Genomic DNA, 19,604 nt, shown 5'->3' on the forward strand with positions numbered 1-19,604 from the left:
CCTTTCACGTTTCTTGATTTTTTTTTATCTTGTGAATTTTATTTCTCGTATCAATTTAAGAAATTTGATCTTTGCATTAATTCTTTCATTTATGTAAATCTATCCATTTGATCTCACGCGTATTTCTGAACTGAAATCCAGGAAATATTCTTTCCCATCAATCAAAATGCTTCAGAAAAAAAAAGGAAAGCAGGGTTTGGGATATCTAAATTTCTTAGAATCCCTTCTAATTTCCATTATGTGTTCACGCAACACCAACCAAGCCAATATATCAGTAATTCAATAAATTGAAGTAGATAACATTTGGATTGGTTAACCACGTGTATCAAGTTGAAGTAGGAAACACTTGGATTGGTAAATCCCGTGATTACTTTATGTTTTCAACAGCATCTCCAACATGTGATACTTTTTTTTCTCTACACGTTTCTCTCTTGTTGCATTCATAAAATCCTTGTTTTACAAGTGAGAAGGTAGTATCTCTATCCCTCTAGAACAAAGCCCTACTCTTTCTTCCTAAATGTTTCCTTTCCATAAACTATCTTTCCTATTTTATTCTGTTTATTAATGACCGAATATGAAACTAATTGTTTATCAATATGCCAAGATTAAACTTATAAAAACATAGACTTTGATTGTACAATTTGGCGTATACAGGCTTTCATTAACAAAAACATATACTGATATATATATATATATATATATATATATATATATATATATATATATATATATATATACGTATGTATATATGTACATATATACGATTGTATATATATATATATATATATATATATATATATATATATATATATATATATACATATACATATATATACATACATATATATATATATATATATATATATATACATATGTGTGTGTATGAGTCTGTGCGTGTAATCAAAAAATAAAAATTGAAAAACTTGATTTGATTTAGTGTTTTCGTCCTTCAAACGACATAATCGGACTCATTGTGAGTACGATATGTTAATCATAAGACAAAAGCACTTACTCCCATCATAGTACACACTCATACTTATCACACTTTAAGCTGTCATTATTTCTCTACACACATACATACACACATATATATATACAGTACATACATAAAGTAGCACGAAACTAGTCAGGGCTTTATATTATATTTTCTACTTCCATTTTTCTTGTGGCTTATTAGCATCTGAGCATCAAGTTTCACTGTGATTTATATGCGTGTATATATAACTATCTATTTATCTATCTATTTATCTATATATCTATCTATCTATACATATATATATATATATATATATATATATATATATATATATATATATATACATATATATATGTAAATATGTGTGTATGTGTGCATTTGTATATAACATTTATTTTTTGTTAATGATGATTATTTACGCTGAATTGTGCATACAAGGAATGTGCGTATATACAAATATATAATACATATAATACATATAATATATATATTGTCACGACTTAATTAATAACATTAACGTTTTATGTTAAAGCAGGTTCTTTTTAATTTGCATAAAGCCGTTACATAAAAAAACAATAGTATTTTGTACAACCTTAAGTACCTTTAACAACCAGTTATAGTTCATAAACAATGATGGCAAAGGACAACGAGGGAGTATGATACAAAAAGGAAATATAAATATTTATTTACAAAAGAAAAAGAAAATAATTAAATAATATTTGGACCGAGGTAAGTTTCAGGTCACTGCAGCGTAAACTTGATGCTCCGTTGTAACGAAGTGTTGTTAATGTTAATTGCAGTTCTAAAAATGGAGGACAGTTACTAATACCAATACTTAACTTCCCGTAAAGTATCATCAACGGCGCTGCAGTTGCAGTAATAAACATGAGGGACCAGGTGATAAATCTGAATTTCCATTAGAGGCTGTCCAAGGCTGATGTCCTCTCCCGTGTTCCGTCGCAGATTAAAAGGTGCTGTAATCCTCCAGATGAAGACCAAGATTAGTATCGAGAACTTGATAAAAACACTCGATCACAGCAGCTCTTCGAAGGCAAACATCCATGCATCAGCAGCGAAAGAATGATCAAACAGGCGTGACAGTGGTATAAGGAGCTGAAGACTCAAAGACAGGCGTTGATGTCTAATAAAGGGCACTAACAGCTACACACCATTGCAGCGATCCAAGGCAAATCCACTGCTCTCAGTAGATAAGAACCTCTCAGAGGCAATCCCAACCTCTCTAGCGTTCAGAGGATCACTGACCCCAAACTTGGGCTTTTCCCGAAAAAGAAGTCTCTCTGCTTCCACGTCATCATGTAAAGGAAGAAATTGTTGGATTAGAACTACCCTCCTTGACGACTGCAAAACAAATAACAAGCAAACAACACCCAGTTACCAACAAGCAGCAAACATACGACTGCGTGGGCAAAAAAATAAATAAATAGATAAATATATAAATGAACGAACGAAAATACTTTCGGGCGTGATACCCCCAACCTAATAGGTAAAAAAAATATAAATTTTTTTTACAACTCATATGAGAGTTCCAACTAATTTTATATCTCAACATGTACTGAAAAAAAAAAAATTAACGGCAACGTTAAATGGCCTCAAGACCAGTAAATTATCACTTCCACAAACAAAAACCCAATGATGAAAGAACGAGATGTTGCACCAAAGACACTGCAGGAAGAAAAATAAAATAAATACGAAAACAAAACAATAATCCAAGTGGAAAAGACATCACAGATTTCTAGAGAGGGCATCAGCGACGACATTGTCCTTCCCTTTCACATATTTTACAGTCAAATTATATTCCTGGAGCATAAGACTCCAATTAGTGAGCCTTCTGTTTTTGTTCCTAAATTTGTTCACAAATTTTAAAGGGTTGTGATCTGAATACACAACAATTGGATCAACGCTAGATGTTACATAAATTTCAAAATGTTGTAGAGCTAAAACTAAAGCTAAGGTTTCCTTTTCGATTGTGCTATATTTCTTTTGATGCTCATTAAGTTTCCTAGAAAAATATGAAACAGGATGTTCAATACCTTCACTATCGTCTTGCAATAGCACTGCTCCTACTCCGAGATCGCTGGCATCCACCATTAACTTGAACCCCTTCTGAAAGTCAGGTGATTTCAAAATAGGGTAGGTGCTTAAAATGCCCTTTAATTTATCAAAGGCTCGTTGACATGTATCGTCCCACAAGAATCTAGATTTCTCTCTTAAAAGATTAGTTAAAGGAGTTACTATTTCAGAAAAACTGGGGACAAACCTGCGATAGTAACCAGCGAGACCAACAAATTGCCTTACATTTTTCCGTGTTTTTGGAGTGGGAAAAGCTAGTACAGCTTCAATGTTCTTTTCCTTGGGTAATACTTTACCTTGTCCGACGTGATGTCCGAGGTAGATAACTTCAGCCTTTCCAAATTCGCATTTGGAAAGGTTTACTACCAAACCAGCGTCAGCAATTGCACGAAATAAGGCCCTGATTCTATCGACATGGTCTTTCCAGTTGTCACTGAAAATAATTATATCGTCCAGATAAACTACACAACCCTTCAATCCATTCGTGATCATCCACATCATTCTCTGGAAGGTACTGGCTGCGTTCCGCATGCCAAAGGGCATGACTTTACATTCGAATAAACCTTCAGGAGTTATAAATGCTGATATTTCTCGTGCATTTTCAGTCAGAGGAACCTGCCAGTAACCTTTTAAAAGGTCCAACTTACTAATATACTTGGCATTACCAATCTTATCTATGCAATCTTCTATGCGAGGCAGAGGGAAACTGTCAGCAACTGTTAAGTCGTTTACTTTCCTGTAGTCAAAACACAACCTGTCTTGTCCATTTTCCTTTTTCACTAATACAACTGGGGAACTCCAAGGACTGCTACTTGGTGATATCAAGTCATTCTCCAACATATAACTGACTTCCTTTCTCACAGCTTCAGCTTTCTGTGGACTTAACCTATAAGGGGCTTGTCTAATTGGCTGGGCATTTGGCTTTAGTACCACATCATGTTGCAAACTACGCACAAGACCAGGAGTGTCCTTAAATATTGACGGATGTTCTTTGAATAAATCCTTAATATCAGTAGCTTCCTGAGCATTCAGATGTTTAAACAAACTATCTGGGTTACACAAAATTTTAGAGTTTTCGCCATTCCATCCATATTCTTTGCTTTCCACTTCTTGTCCATTACATTCTTTAGGTACAACAGCTGAAACAGATTTAACAGTGTTAGCTCTGGAAAAATATTTCTTCATAATGTTAATATGACACAACTGATACTTTTTCCTCCTCCCTGGAATTTCCACCAAATAATCAACATCATTCAGTTTCTTCTTAACCACTGCTGGACCTACAAACTGAGCTCTGAACTGACCTGGAATAGGAAGTAACACTAGTACTTGTTCTCCTGCTTCAAAATTCCTTACTTGAGACTTTCTATCATAATGAGTTTTCATTTTAGCCTGCGAAGTAGAGAGATTATTTTGGGCCCATTGCCAAATGCTCCTTAATTTCTCTTTGAAAGACGAAATATAATAAAGTGAATTCATTTTACCACTACCCCCTTCCCAATGTTCCCTTAATAAATCAAGAGGTCCTCTCACATTGTGTCCATAGACCATCTGAAAAGGAGAAAAACCCAGAGATTCACTAGGGGCTGATCTTAAAGCAAAAAGCAATAAAGGCAAGTCTTTATCCCATTCCTCAACATGGTCTAAACAATACTTAGTCAAAGCATTCTTCAGAGTGGAGTGAAATCTTTCAAGTATTCCCTGACTTTCGGGATGATATGAGGATGCCAAGTTGTGTTTAATGCCAAGTTCATTCATTTTAGCCTGGAACTCCCTACTAGTGAAATTAGAACCTTGATCCGACTGTATCTCTCGAGGCAAACCATAACGAGAAAAAAAGTCCATGAGATGCTTAATAACGATACCACTCTTAATGCATCTAACAGGTATTACCTCGGGAAATCTAGTGGTTCTGTCCATTATTGTTAACATGTACTGAAAACCTGTTTTGGTTTTGGGTAAAGGACCCACAATGTCAATAACAATTTGAGTGAATGGTTCTTCAACAGCTGGGATTGGAATTAAAGGCGCTTTAGTAATTTTCTGGTTGGGTTTTCCAACCATTTGGCACTGGTGACATGACTTACAATGTCTGACTACGTCTTTCTTTACAGAAGGCCAAAAAAAATTGTCTTTCACTTTGGACAGCGTTTTTCGTATTCCTAAATGACCACCCCATTCACTTTCATGAGCCTCTTGCAAAATAAAATGCCTAAACTTACTAGGTACTACAATTTGTTCCCTTACCTTCCACTCTTCATCAGTAGATGCGGTCACTGGACGAATTAATCTATATAACACATCATTCTTTAATACATAACTTGCTTCACTTAAATCATCCTGTTCCTTTAGCTGCTCTGCTTCTTCATATATACTCCTCAATTCGCCATCTTCTTTTTGAGCACTAATTAGGGTTTGCCTATCTGGAAACATGCAACTAGAATCTGTAGCAAAGTCTTCAGATATATTAACCACAGACTTTAACGAAAGATTTTTTTCCTGCTTGGACTTACCTTTCGTTGTCTTAGGTTGAGTTTTGGTTTGGAAGCAGTTTTCCAAATTTATGTCAGCTTCTCCATCTTTGACTTCCTCTCTAGATTGGGCTCGGGTTACAGGAACAACAGGTTTAACATTTACCATAACACGTTCATTAACCACACTAGCCCCCTTTCGACCTTCTGATGCACAGGCTGTGCCACTACCTTGCATCACATCATTGCCTATCAACAAATCCACACCACTCACAGGCAATGCACTAACTACAGCCAGTTTCAACCTACCAGTTACCAAAGGAGATTCCAAATAAACTTCTTCCACAGGCCAAGATGTTACTGTATCTGGGAAACCCCCAAGCAACACAAAATCCTGACCTTTCCGTGAGAAATCTTTAGGGAGAGAGGTTTCCAGAATGCAGGACTGGCACGAGCCAGTATCCCGCAGCAATGCAACGATATTACCATCAGTTGCCTCAGATCCAACTTTCACTATACCTCTAAAGACAAAGTCTTCAAATTCCTTACCATAAGGCATGCTCCCACTCACCTCTCCTTCAAGACTAGAAAACACAGGCGGCACTGACCTACAATCCATCAACATAACTGGTTTAACCGACTTAGTTACTTCAGGACAATGTGACTTAACATGACCTTTCTTACCACACTTATAACAAACAATGTCCCGGGCCTGCCTCGCACCCCTCGAAGGCGATGAAGGACTTTCTCTACCCTTTATTACTTCCACCTTTTCCACACCTGCTTCCCAATGAGTTTTCTTCTTACCATAATGCTTGTGTGACAAAACAAACCTGTCTGCTGCCTTTGCTGCCTCATTCACATTATCAATGTTAAATTCCTCAATATGGATGCGTACGTCTTTGGGAATGTTATTTTTAAAATCCTCCAACAAAACCAGTTCTCGTAACTCGGCAAATGTACTTGCCTCCACTGCAGCCAACCACTCGTCAAATTTTACTGCTTTCTGACCTGCCCATTCTACAAATGTTTGATTAAACATTTTACGCCAGGATCTGAATTTCTGCCGGTAAGCTTCTGGGATTAGCTGGTATGCATTTAAAACCATTTTTTTCACAATATCATAATCACCGGAATCTTCTGCACTTAACGCAGCATAAACTACTTGTGCCTTACCAGAGAATGCAGATTGCACTAATACAGCCCAGAGTTCCTTGGGCCAAGCTAACTGATGAGCTACTTTCTCAAAAGCAATGAAAAATTTTCCGACATCTGACTCGCTAAACTTAGGAATTAGCTTAGTTCCCCACTTATCACTGAACTTAGCTGGCACAGAAGCACTCATAGAAGTTTCATCGGACTTTGAAGACTTTAAAGTTATCTCTAACTCAAGCCTTTCTTTATCAGCTTCCATAAGCGCTCTCTTTTCAGCCAATATTGCTTTTTCTGCTTCCATTTGCTCTCTTTCAGCGTCTCTCTGCTCTGCTCGTTTAGCGCGTTCGAACTCCTGTTGCTCTTTTATGAAATATGCTAAGTCAGATCCTGACAATCCAAGTTTCTCACCAATGGCAGTTAACTCGCTTAAAGTTGACATCTTGTTAAAATGAGAAAATGCTACTTAACACGATGAACCATTAAAGTTTCCCGTCAAAAGAGAAAAAAAAAATTACTTTTTCACACTACCTCACTGACCCTTTGCCATCCTGTCACGGTCGCCAATTTATGTCACGACTTAATTAATAACATTAACGTTTTATGTTAAAGCAGGTTCTTTTTAATTTGCATAAAGCCGTTACATAAAAAAAACAATAGTATTTTGTACAACCTTAAGTACCTTTAACAACCAGTTATAGTTCATAAACAATGATGGCAAAGGACAACGAGGGAGTATGATACAAAAAGGAAATATAAATATTTATTTACAAAAGAAAAAGAAAATAATTAAATAATATTTGGACCGAGGTAAGTTTCAGGTCACTGCAGCGTAAACTTGATGCTCCGTTGTAACGAAGTGTTGTTAATGTTAATTGCAGTTCTAAAAATGGAGGACAGTTACTAATACCAATACTTAACTTCCCGTAAAGTATCATCAACGGCGCTGCAGTTGCAGTAATAAACATGAGGGACCAGGTGATAAATCTGAATTTCCATTAGAGGCTGTCCAAGGCTGATGTCCTCTCCCGTGTTCCGTCGCAGATTAAAAGGTGCTGTAATCCTCCAGATGAAGACCAAGATTAGTATCGAGAACTTGATAAAAACACTCGATCACAGCAGCTCTTCGAAGGCAAACATCCATGCATCAGCAGCGAAAGAATGATCAAACAGGCGTGACAGTGGTATAAGGAGCTGAAGACTCAAAGACAGGCGTTGATGTCTAATAAAGGGCACTAACAGCTACACACCATTGCAGCGATCCAAGGCAAATCCACTGCTCTCAGTAGATAAGAACCTCTCAGAGGCAATCCCAACCTCTCTAGCGTTCAGAGGATCACTGACCCCAAACTTGGGCTTTTCCCGAAAAAGAAGTCTCTCTGCTTCCACGTCATCATGTAAAGGAAGAAATTGTTGGATTAGAACTACCCTCCTTGACGACTGCAAAACAAATAACAAGCAAACAACACCCAGTTACCAACAAGCAGCAAACATACGACTGCGTGGGCAAAAAAATAAATAAATAGATAAATATATAAATGAACGAACGAAAATACTTTCGGGCGTGATAATATATATATATATATATATATATATATATATATATATATATATATATATATATATATATATGTATATATATGTGTATATATATATATATATATATATGTATATATATATATATATATATATATATATATATATATATATATATATATATATATATATACACATATTCTACATATGTATCTATATTAATTTGCATGTGCTTATCATGAGAAAAAGAAAAAAAATCCTCCTCACACAAATGTTCTCAAGGGTTCGCATTGCTGGCCTAAGTTTACATATTCGCTAGTGGTGAATGTCTTCGGATCCGAAACTTAACAACCCAGAAAGAAGAAACTGGAGACGCCGTTCATTTCCATTTTGGCAAAAGATGGAAATGAGTAGGAGGTGAAGAACAAGATTGAAGGCGGGGAGGAGATAGAAGGGAACATAATGCGTACACTGCTTGTTTATGTGGCACACTGTAGATGGTATTTTTAACTCTGTCTTGGCTCAGTTTTCATCTATGAGAGCATAAATTGGACTCTGTGTGGTCTTGATAAATAACCAACAATAACATTAATAATAATAATAATAATAATAATAATAATAATAAAGAGCTAGTGTGGTTATATATATATATATATATATATATATATATATATATATATATATATATATATATATATATATATATATATATATACACATTATATTATATATATATATATATATATATATATATATATATATATATATATATATATATATATAAATATATATATATATATATATATATATATATATATATATATATATATATATATATATATATATATATATATATATATGAGTGTGTGTGTGCGTGATGAATGTGTGTTTTCGGACACGTGCAGCTTTACCCTGTCCCTAAGGTAAAAGGAGAGAGGGAGTAGTCATACCCTTGTGAGAGGGTGGTGTGCATATCTATCTGAATATTTAGCCGTTCTTTTTTGTACGGGTCTCGTAAAACAACAACAACAACAACAACGATGTCACGACAGCTTTTGACATCCAAGATCTCTTAACGTGAGAGTTGAACAGCCTCTCTCGAGAGCTCTTTAAATGTGTCAATGTCCTTGAATGACAAAATCATCGTGAAATTCATTCTTCGGTTATTTTAGTTATGAGATTTTGAGTTTGTGATTTTTTATTTTTAAATGTATTGCAAACAGAAAATAAATAATATATAAATATAATGAAAATTTAGTTCCTGATTTTGGAAAACTTATAGCAAAAAAAAAAAAAAATAATATATAATACAATAAATTTTCGGTTTCTGATTTTTTAAAACGTATAGGAACACAAAATAAATAATAAATAAATACAATAAAATTTCAGTTTCTGATTTTATCAAGCACAAAATAACCACAAAAAGAAAAAAAAATCAAATAAAGAAGGCTGACTGAAACGTACATAGAAATTTATTCAACATGAGTACCACAATGCAGTTTCTACAAAAATAAAACAGTAAAAATTATTCCTACAATAACTATATGGTAACGGGTTATAACATTAATTGATTTTGCTTAATTCGAAAATTTCTAAGTAGCGTTAAAAATACGACATTAGTATTTTCTACAGAAATTAAACAAACTAAAAATATTCCTAAATATTCCTACAATAACTATATGGCAACGGGTTATAACATTAAGTAATTTTGCTTACTCTCGGTTGTGTTAAAAATACATTACGAAATTAAACTCCTACATGTGACTTTCATACTGTAAAATAATAAATAAAACAGTCGAAGGTGTTCATTCTAACCATATTCTTGACTGAAAAGATGAAAGACAATGAAAAAATTCTTTATTTCATCGACCATATTTCCTCTATTAAAATTTACTTACGGTGAATAATTGTGGAAAATAACACTGCTTACCCTACTACAAGGTTTTCAATTTCCTTACTTTAGATTCTTCTAATGTAATGAGTGATATCAAAATATTCCATGTAATCACTTCGTCAATTCGACTCGACTTTCCCTTTACCTGGAAGTAACTAAACACTTCCAAGGTTACTTTTCATGTTAAAATGAATATAGCACCTGCCCTGCATTATGACAGGTCTCAATGAGAGAGAGAGAGAGAGAGAGAGAGAGAGAGAGAGAGAGAGAGAGAGAGAGATTTCAGAGGTTACTTTCCATGATAGGATGAATATACCACCTGGCCTGCATTATGACAGGCCTCAATGCTCCATTACCTTCCGAGAGAGAGAGAGAGAGAGAGAGAGAGAGAGAGAGAGAGAGAGAGAGAGAGAGAGAGAGAGAACCAAACGCTTCAGAGGTTACTTTTAATGTTAGAATGAATATATCACCTGTCCTACACTATGACAGACCTCAGTGCTCCATTACCTACTTCGAGAGAGAGAGAGAGAGAGAGAGAGAGAGAGAGAGAGAGAGAGAGAGAGAGAGAGAGAGAGAGAGAGAGAGAATATACAATCAGGAAATGAAACGCCCCTTTTCCTCGGCCTACCCAAGACCTGGAAGCGGTTCATTAACTTGGTCGCAGTATTTTTTTTTTCTTATTAACCATGGCCGTCGGGGAAGTCGCCTAAATTAGAAATTAATGTCGTGACTCCCTGTTCGAATTGATGAGCTTCTCGCTCTTTTGGTAATTCAAAATTGCAAATTTCATTTAATGCTATATATCATATTGTATGCCGAACTTAAAGGTTTAAAGGCCGCTCATGAACGGCAGAGGCAAGGAACAGTGACAATATCATAGTTCGCTGTTTTTGTAATTTGAAAATGCAAACTTCAATTCAAAGTCTTTTTATTCTATTGTATACCGACCTTGAAGGTTTAAAGGTCACTCAGAAATGGCAGACTCAAGTGACAGTGAAAATGCAGGACAATGTCCTAGAGATTGACCATATATCCATATGATCAAGGGCCAAATACCCTTTCCATCAATTGAGGACCAGGGAGGGCCAGGCAATGGCTGCTGATGACTCGGCAGATATAACAATAGACTCACTCAAATCCCCCATCCTTAGCCCAAAAGGATGGTGACTTTGTAGATACTAAAGAAACCCCTGAGCTTGGGTGGGACTCGAACTCCAGTCCAGCAGATCACCAGGCAGGGAAGTTTCCAATAGGTTACCACAACCCTTAAATTACAATATCAATATATATATATATATATATATATATATATATATATATATATATATATATATATATATATATATATACACTGTATATATATATATATATATATATATATATATATATATATATATATATATATACTGTGTATATATATATACATATACATATATATATATATATATATATATATATATATATATATATACATATATATATATATACACACACACACGCTGCTATATTCCTAAGGACAACATAACACATTTTCAGGGAAAGTGTATAAGGGAGAGAGAGGCAAAGCCCGAGGGAAATCAGAATCGGTAGTTGAAACGCAAACTCTCCCAACGAGGAGTTCGGGTCACAGGAGAACAAAGCATTGTTGTCTTATTTCTTAACACAAACAAGCTTTGACAAAGTTGGAGAACAGTGGATACAGCCTTGTACCCACACGCTTGCTGGCCAGAGCATACAGGCCCAACATGCCGAATTATGTATGCAGCTCTGATAGCCACAATAACCGTTTCGATTCTCGATGTCCTCTTACTTTTAGTGTTGCAAACCAAATAATGTCTCCACAGTGGAATATATCTTGTACGAAAACAAAGTAAAAAATTGTTGTTCAAGTAAAAAACCACCGGTAATGAGGTTTGATAAATCTACCTCAGTACCAAAAGAAATGTTCATCAAGTTAAAAAAAAAAAAACACCGATAATGAGGTTTGATAAATCTATCTCGGTATCAAAACATACGTTGATTGAGTTGAGAAGAAAAAGCGACAATGAGGTTTGATAAATCTCCCTTAATAACAAAAAGTGTCACTCAAGTGAAAAAAAACTACGAAGAGGTTTGTTAAATCTACCTCAATAAAAAAAAAAAGGAGTAAAAATGTTGCTCAAGTAAAAAAAAATGCAATGTTTGATAAATCTAAATCGGTACCAAATAAATGTTGCCCAAGGAAACCCCACCTACAATGTTTGATAAATCTATATCAGTACCAAATAAATGTTGCTCTTGGAAACCACTTACAATGCTTGATAAATCTCAGTACAAAAAAAGTAAATCTCAATACCGAGTTATATTATATCTTCAATATCTTATTAAACCTAAGTATATTTTCTATCCATGTGGCAGCTGATTCCTTAAAACTCATTTAATGTCATTACTGCAACTTGGTTCCTTTAATCTTTATTCATCCATTCGCCTACGTACCACTCAATGTCTACAACTCAAGGGGGTTCTCGGAAATACTCTGGGTTCATACTCTTTGAAAAAAGGTCAAAATACTTATTTCACATTCGTTCCTGGCTTCAATTGGGGGTCATTAAAGTTCAATTAGGATGGGCGCGACCCTATCAAGAAGGTGTTTATTGATCAGTACATATTTCAGCAAGTATCCGTATGCAAATTCATTCTTACAGTCAACATTAAAATATCAATCAACATTTTACAAGATGAAATTTGCGTACATAATCATTCTCCTTTAGAGTTTATAAATACATACGATCTGCGCCCATGGCCCCTCTCCACCGAAGCTAGGACCAAGGAGGGCCAAGCAATGGCTGCTGATGACTCAGCAGGTAGACCTATAGGCTTACCAAAACAAATCATTTGTCAATGAGCAAATTACCGTATTACCCTGATAGAGAATTGGTGGTAATTGGGCACTGGAATATTAGGTACCTCTTGTACATCTTCTACAAAATATATATTGAAAGTTTAGCATTTATGTTCTAAATATATGAAAATCATTTTTAGTACTGTATTCACTTACTTCATTTATCAATAAAACATAAATCTATGAGATGATTTTCGTTACAAAATGTCTTATTAGGGTACTTTTTAATAGCATAGATATTCTCTTATAATCACTAATAATATTCTATATAAAAATAAATTTATTATCAATTTCCATTGTATTTTCCCATATTCAGATCACATATCTATGAATGTTCTATCATAAACATAATTGTTTAACCTTGCTTCCGCAGTCTATTAAAGTAAATAATATTCAGTATTATTCTAATCAAAATGAATATGACATACCTACAGAAATTTGATCTTTCCACGAATGTTTTGATGTGAAAAAATTAATTAATTTCTATCTAGTAAATAAGAATCAGCAAGTAATACTTTCAATGGATATAAAATCCAGAAGACTATCTCCATTAACAAAAACAATTACGTTGGTTAATAAGTACATTTCAATTCTGCCATATAATGCACGTAATACTGCGAATGTACAAACCTTTTTCTTTTTACTTAAAAAAAATCCAAAAGAAATATAGTTTAATGCATTATGCAAAGCCATGCTTTCTCACCACAGGACTGATGACATGTTCCTGTTTTAATGAAGTTCACTTATTCAACTCCCGTTCGCATTATAGATAAAAATAAAGATTTACTGAACTCATTCCAATACATTTACGATTTCCTTTTCAAAATGCAACCGGAAGACATAACCGCATATGAAGTTCTTATTTTAGATTTAGGACTACCTAAATTTTCATTGTTCTAAATTTTCATTGTTCTATTATGTTATTATCGATATTTATAATTCTTTTTGCCAATGTACCTTCTATGCTTTAATTACGTTCTTGCTAAATACAGTATATATGTAAATGAACGTAGTTGTAATCAACTGGTCTCTTCTTTTTTTATTTTCTTTTTTTTTTAATATGTATAATTGTGTAAATTTGTAATTCTTATAGCCCGGAAGGGGTTGATAGAATAAAATTTGCCTTTGCCTTTACCCTTGAATTTTTTTTTTACAATGTCATCAGTTATTGTATCATCAGTTAAAAAAATAGTGTGACATCAGTATTAATTAATATTTACGCAATATGAACCTTCCAGGCGACAAAAATATAAACTAAGGACACCACCTAAAATTATATATACACATATATACAAAGAGAGAGAGAGAGAGAGAGAGAGAGAGAGAGAGAGAGAGAGAGAGAGAGAGAGAGAGAGAGAGAGAGAAATATAAACTAAGGACACCACCTAAAATTACATATATACAAAGAGAGAGAGAGAGAGAGAGAGAGAGAGAGAGAGAGAGAGAGAGAGAGAGAGAGAGAGAGAGAGAGAGAGAGAGAAATATAAACTAAGGACACCACCTAAAATTACATATATACAAAGAGAGAGAGAGAGAGAGAGAGAGAGAGAGAGAGAGAGAGAGAGAGAGAGAGAGAGAGAGAGAGAGAGACTCTATCTGGATACATTCAAAATTTAATCAAGAGATGGATTTCAATAATGCATTTATATAATACACTGGGGAGATCAATGCACTTGCTCGGACGATATTAGTAGATTTGCATATACGAGTTGACGTGCACAACAAGAGGCTCTATGAATGCATATGAGCCCCTGGTCTTCCTGATGTTGTCAGGAGCCACTTGCAAGACCTCTGGGGAAGTATTGAAAAATTTGCTTTATTATTGTGCAAGACCCGTTAAAAATGACAGATAGATATTTAGATAGTTATATACACACGCATACGCAACCCCCTCTCACCATAGTATGACTACTCTCTATCTCTCAACTTCCCGAGGCACGGGAAAGGTCAACGTGGCCGAAATATATATATAAATATTTATATATATATATATATATATATATATATATATATATATATATATATATATATATATATATATATACATACATTATACTGTATATATACATATATATACATATGTATATATATATATATATATATATATATATATATATATATATATATATATATATATATATATACTGTGTATATATATATATATATATATATATATATACATATATATATATATATATATATATATATATATATATATACATACATATATATATATATATATATATATATATATATATATATATATATATAGAGAGAGAGAGAGAGAGAGAGAGAGAGAGAGAGAGAGAGAGAGAGAGAGAGAGAGAGAGAGAGAGAGAGAAATTTCTTCTTTATTCAATATGGGAGATATTTCATAAGGAAAACATTGACATTTCCATTCAAAATTCAATTACTGAAAATTATACTTAACTAGTGCACATGACCCGTCAATAATTTCAGCTAAATATTTAGATAGATATGCAGAGAGACAGATTCAATTAATCCCACCAATCACCTTTCCTAACTACAACAAGGCAGTTGTAGTTTCCGAGTGTACCTCTTGGGGTACACCCTCTTCCCAAGGCATGACTATTTGCTCTCTTTCCTACCCGAAGGACGGTGAGAGACCGAATAGTTATGCGTCTGGCAATGCCACAGTATAATTTTTTATCACAATATAGCTTAATCAATCTGATATAACTGAGGATGTTTTGATAATTCTTTTCCTCACTCGGTTATTTTTCCCTGTTGGAGCCATTGAGCTTATAGCATCCTGCTTCTCCAACTGAGGTTGTAGCTTAGCTAATAATAATAATAATAATAATAATAATAAATAAAAATAATGATGATAATAATAATAAAAATAATAGTAATAATAATAATAACAATAATAATAAAAATAATAAAAATAATGAAAATAAAAATAAATAATAATAATAATAATAATAATAATAATAATTATAATAATAATAATAATAATATTAATAATAAATGAAGCAAAGAATGAAAATTTAAAAAATTCCTTCTACCTCGTCGGAGCAAGACAACAGTTTTGCTTTTTTAAGCCTAAAAGTAATTAGATAAAGAATCTAAAGATAATACACTTAGGAGGGAAGGTGTTAAACATGCATAAATTACTTTATCCTCCCGAAAAGGTGATGGAATAGCAATAGAATATTAATAGAAAATTCTTGAGGATAGGCAAAGCGATATTATGAAGGATATAACTGATAATTCATGGCTTAAAACATACTTTAAACTAGATAATCACTTAGAGTGAAGACCTGCGCCACGACAGCTCATTTCTCGCAACCAGCTTGCCTTTCCCAGAATCAATTTAGACCGTAGGCGTATTTGTATTTTGTGTGACAACCATGTGCGAACTTGGGGTTAAGATTAACAGTTAATTCCGTCGACCTTTTGCTCGACCTTGACCTTGACCTTTGACCTAGGACTTTCAAAACCGAATCATTTCCACGCCTCAACATAAAAATTAATCCCTGAAAGTTTCATTACTCTATGAGTAAAATTGTGGCCAAGAAGCTGTTCACAAACAAACAAATACACAAACAGACAAACAAGGGCGAAAACATAACCTCCTTCCAACTTCGTTGACGAAGGGTAATAAAAGTTGTAAGTATCAGTAAATTCTACCGCAATATACCAAGAATATGTTCTATTTTTACATCATAATTATATAAAAACGTAATGAGAACTTCCACTTTTAAGAAGGTGAATATTAATTATTTTCGAGAACTAAAAATTAATTTTTGCTTTAAACAAAGTTTACACAACTCCAAGTTGCTTTCGGCTTTAAAGACGACGGAGAGAGAGAGAGAGAGAGAGAGAGAGAGAGAGAGAGAGAGAGAGAGAATGTGCCCTACAACTATGAAAATACTGCAGTCAACAACTGCATTTCAATGCCATTCATGATACATACACTGCACGATGCATGAAAATCAAAAGCACCTGTATTTTTTTTTTTTTTTGAGGGGGGGGGTGGGGTTGGGCAATTCTCGAATATCACAATTAGCAATACATTTTTTTTTTTTACAAACGTAAAACGTTAAATATGTTGGTGCTATTTCAGAAGCAAACAGCAGGAAAGCCAATCGTGAAATGTGATGATTCTGCAAAAGAGGTTTATTTTCACTCCATAGAAAAATTAGGTAGATTTAATGCAGAATATTTATCATTAATGGTATTTACCTATGGGTCTTGGCCTCCCTTGTCAGTGCGAATTCAATATTTAAGTGTATTATCAATAAAAACACTAAAAATCCTGACACAAATGTTACCAGACATTTGCCGTTTTAAAAACGGATATACTGACGTTAAGGAGTGATATTACGGTCACCAACCCGTAAAAGATAATAACAAAGTATGGTAAAATTACGGTTTTCTGTACTGTACTGAAATACCGCTGAGAACAGTATATTTTTACGGAGACTTTCTGATTAAAATCACGGCAAATTTTAGCAGTGTATATATATATATATATATATATATATATATATATATATATATATATATATAGATAGATAGATAGATAGATATATGTCTATATACATATATATACATATATATATATATATATATATATATATATATATATATATATATATATATAATATATATATACATGTATATACAGTATATATATACATGTATATATACATATATATATATATATATATATATATATATATATATATACATATATATATACATATATATATATAAATATATATATATATATATATATATATATATATATATATATATACATTATATAAATATATATATATATACATATATATATACATACACTATAAATATGTGTGTGTGTGTGGTATCAATAATTGAAGGATGAACTTAATGGACTGAAAACATCCAAATTATCCACTTCAGTTACCTACATAAAAAGTTCACCAGCAACATGTAATAAGCCAATACACAAACTGCGCAAGAATCCGGAAAATACAAAAACTGCGCAGGATTCGTATACACAAATTACACATTATTCCAAAAACAAACTGAGCATGATTCCAATACACAAACTACTCTGAATTCCAATACACAAATTGAGCAGGATTCCTATACACACACTGCACTGGATACCAATACATAAACTGCGCATTATTGCAATACACAAACTTAGCGGGTTTCCAATACACAAACTACACAGGATCCCAATACACAAACTGCGCTGGATTCCAATATACAAACTGCGCAGAATTTCAAAATACAAATTGCGCAGGATTCCAAATACACAAACTGCGCATTATTCAAACATAAACCGCGCATGATACCATTACATAAACTGCGCATGATACCAATACACAAAGTGCGCAGGATACCAATACACATACTGCGCATTCACGCATATAGTGCGCCATATTGGGGATGCTTCCAGAGTATTGGGAGCTTCCTTTCCAATACTCATCATCCAGCACTATCCAGCTATTCCTCTCCTCCCTTTATAATAAACCTGAAATATTCGTGTATGCTTTCCATGTTATCTAACCATTTCAAAGCATTACGACCCTATTTCTCGCTTTTAGTATTTTCTCCGTATTTCATATTTCTCGTCTTTTAATCTTATTTTACCGAAGATATGTTACACTATATTTCTGCTACGATGTAGTATCGTCCCTGACTAGTGAACGCCACACTGGGGTTCAAGTCCCGCTCAAACTCGTTAGTTTCTTTGGTCGTTGCAACCTCACCATCCTTGTGAGCTAATGATGGGCGGTTAGGGGGAGCCTATAGATCTATCTGCATAGTCATCAGTAGCCATTGCTTGGCCCTCCTTGGTTCTAGCTTGGGTGGAGAGGGGGCTTGGGTGCTAATCATATATGGATATACGGTCAATCTCTAGGGCATTGTCCAGCTCGATAGGGCAATGTCACTGTCCCTTGCCCCTGACATTCATGAGTGGCCTTTAAATCCTTTAAACTGTTTCTTTTACCTTCCAATCACACTCAATATCAACATTTTATTTCTATGAGGAGGAATTGGTTCAACAATCCACTCACGAGTTTACAAGATTCTTTAACATCATAGGTTTCGATTATTTCTTTTCACCATAAAGGTTTCGAATTAGCTTTGAACTCTGATTTTGAGGGTGCCTTTAATTATTAAACTTTCGTTCTAGCTAAGAATAGATTTATTTCTCATTTAAAAAAAAATATATATTATGACTTACCTAAAACTATGGAAAAATGCCATTTGAAAAAAAAAGACATTGATCTCACGTGAATACTGATACAAATAAACATAAACAAATCTTCGATATTATGACTAAAACCAATGAAAAACAGCATTCACAAAACACCCAAAAATATTAAAGATACATAACAAAATTTACGGCACCAAAGCATAAATTTCAGATTACCAAACCACCACTTGGCAGAGGCAAGGGACAGTGACATTGCCCTACCAAGCAGGACAATGCCCGACAGACTGAATAAATATACATATGATCAGCGCCCACGCTCCCTCTCCATCCAAGCTAGGACCAAGGAGGGTCAGGCAATGGCAGCTGATGACTCAGCAGGTAGACCTACCAGCTCCCCCAAACCCCCCATCCTTAGCTCACAC

General features: G+C 33.9%; 2 protein-coding genes across 3 annotated transcripts in view; both read right to left on the reverse strand.

The window, feature by feature from the left end:
- Nucleotides 1–7,132, reverse strand: part of LOC137629348 (uncharacterized) — a 68,426-nt gene extending 61,294 nt beyond the window's left edge. Inside the window, exons 1-5 of the mRNA XM_068360602.1 lie at nucleotides 6,223–7,132; nucleotides 5,581–5,670; nucleotides 5,315–5,490; nucleotides 4,961–5,137; nucleotides 3,028–4,618 (exon numbers count right to left, since the gene is read on the reverse strand). Of these exons, the coding sequence (XP_068216703.1) occupies nucleotides 3,028–4,618; nucleotides 4,961–5,137; nucleotides 5,315–5,490; nucleotides 5,581–5,670; nucleotides 6,223–7,132 (2,944 nt within the window). The remainder of the gene's footprint in view (nucleotides 1–3,027; nucleotides 4,619–4,960; nucleotides 5,138–5,314; nucleotides 5,491–5,580; nucleotides 5,671–6,222) is intronic.
- Nucleotides 1–19,604, reverse strand: part of LOC137629741 (FYVE, RhoGEF and PH domain-containing protein 2-like) — a 475,513-nt gene that overhangs the window by 355,920 nt on the left and 99,989 nt on the right. The window lies entirely within an intron of this gene.

The sequence above is a fragment of the Palaemon carinicauda genome, chromosome 37 (genome assembly GCF_036898095.1).
Source record: "Palaemon carinicauda isolate YSFRI2023 chromosome 37, ASM3689809v2, whole genome shotgun sequence".
In the NCBI taxonomy this organism is placed as follows: domain Eukaryota; kingdom Metazoa; phylum Arthropoda; class Malacostraca; order Decapoda; family Palaemonidae; genus Palaemon; species Palaemon carinicauda.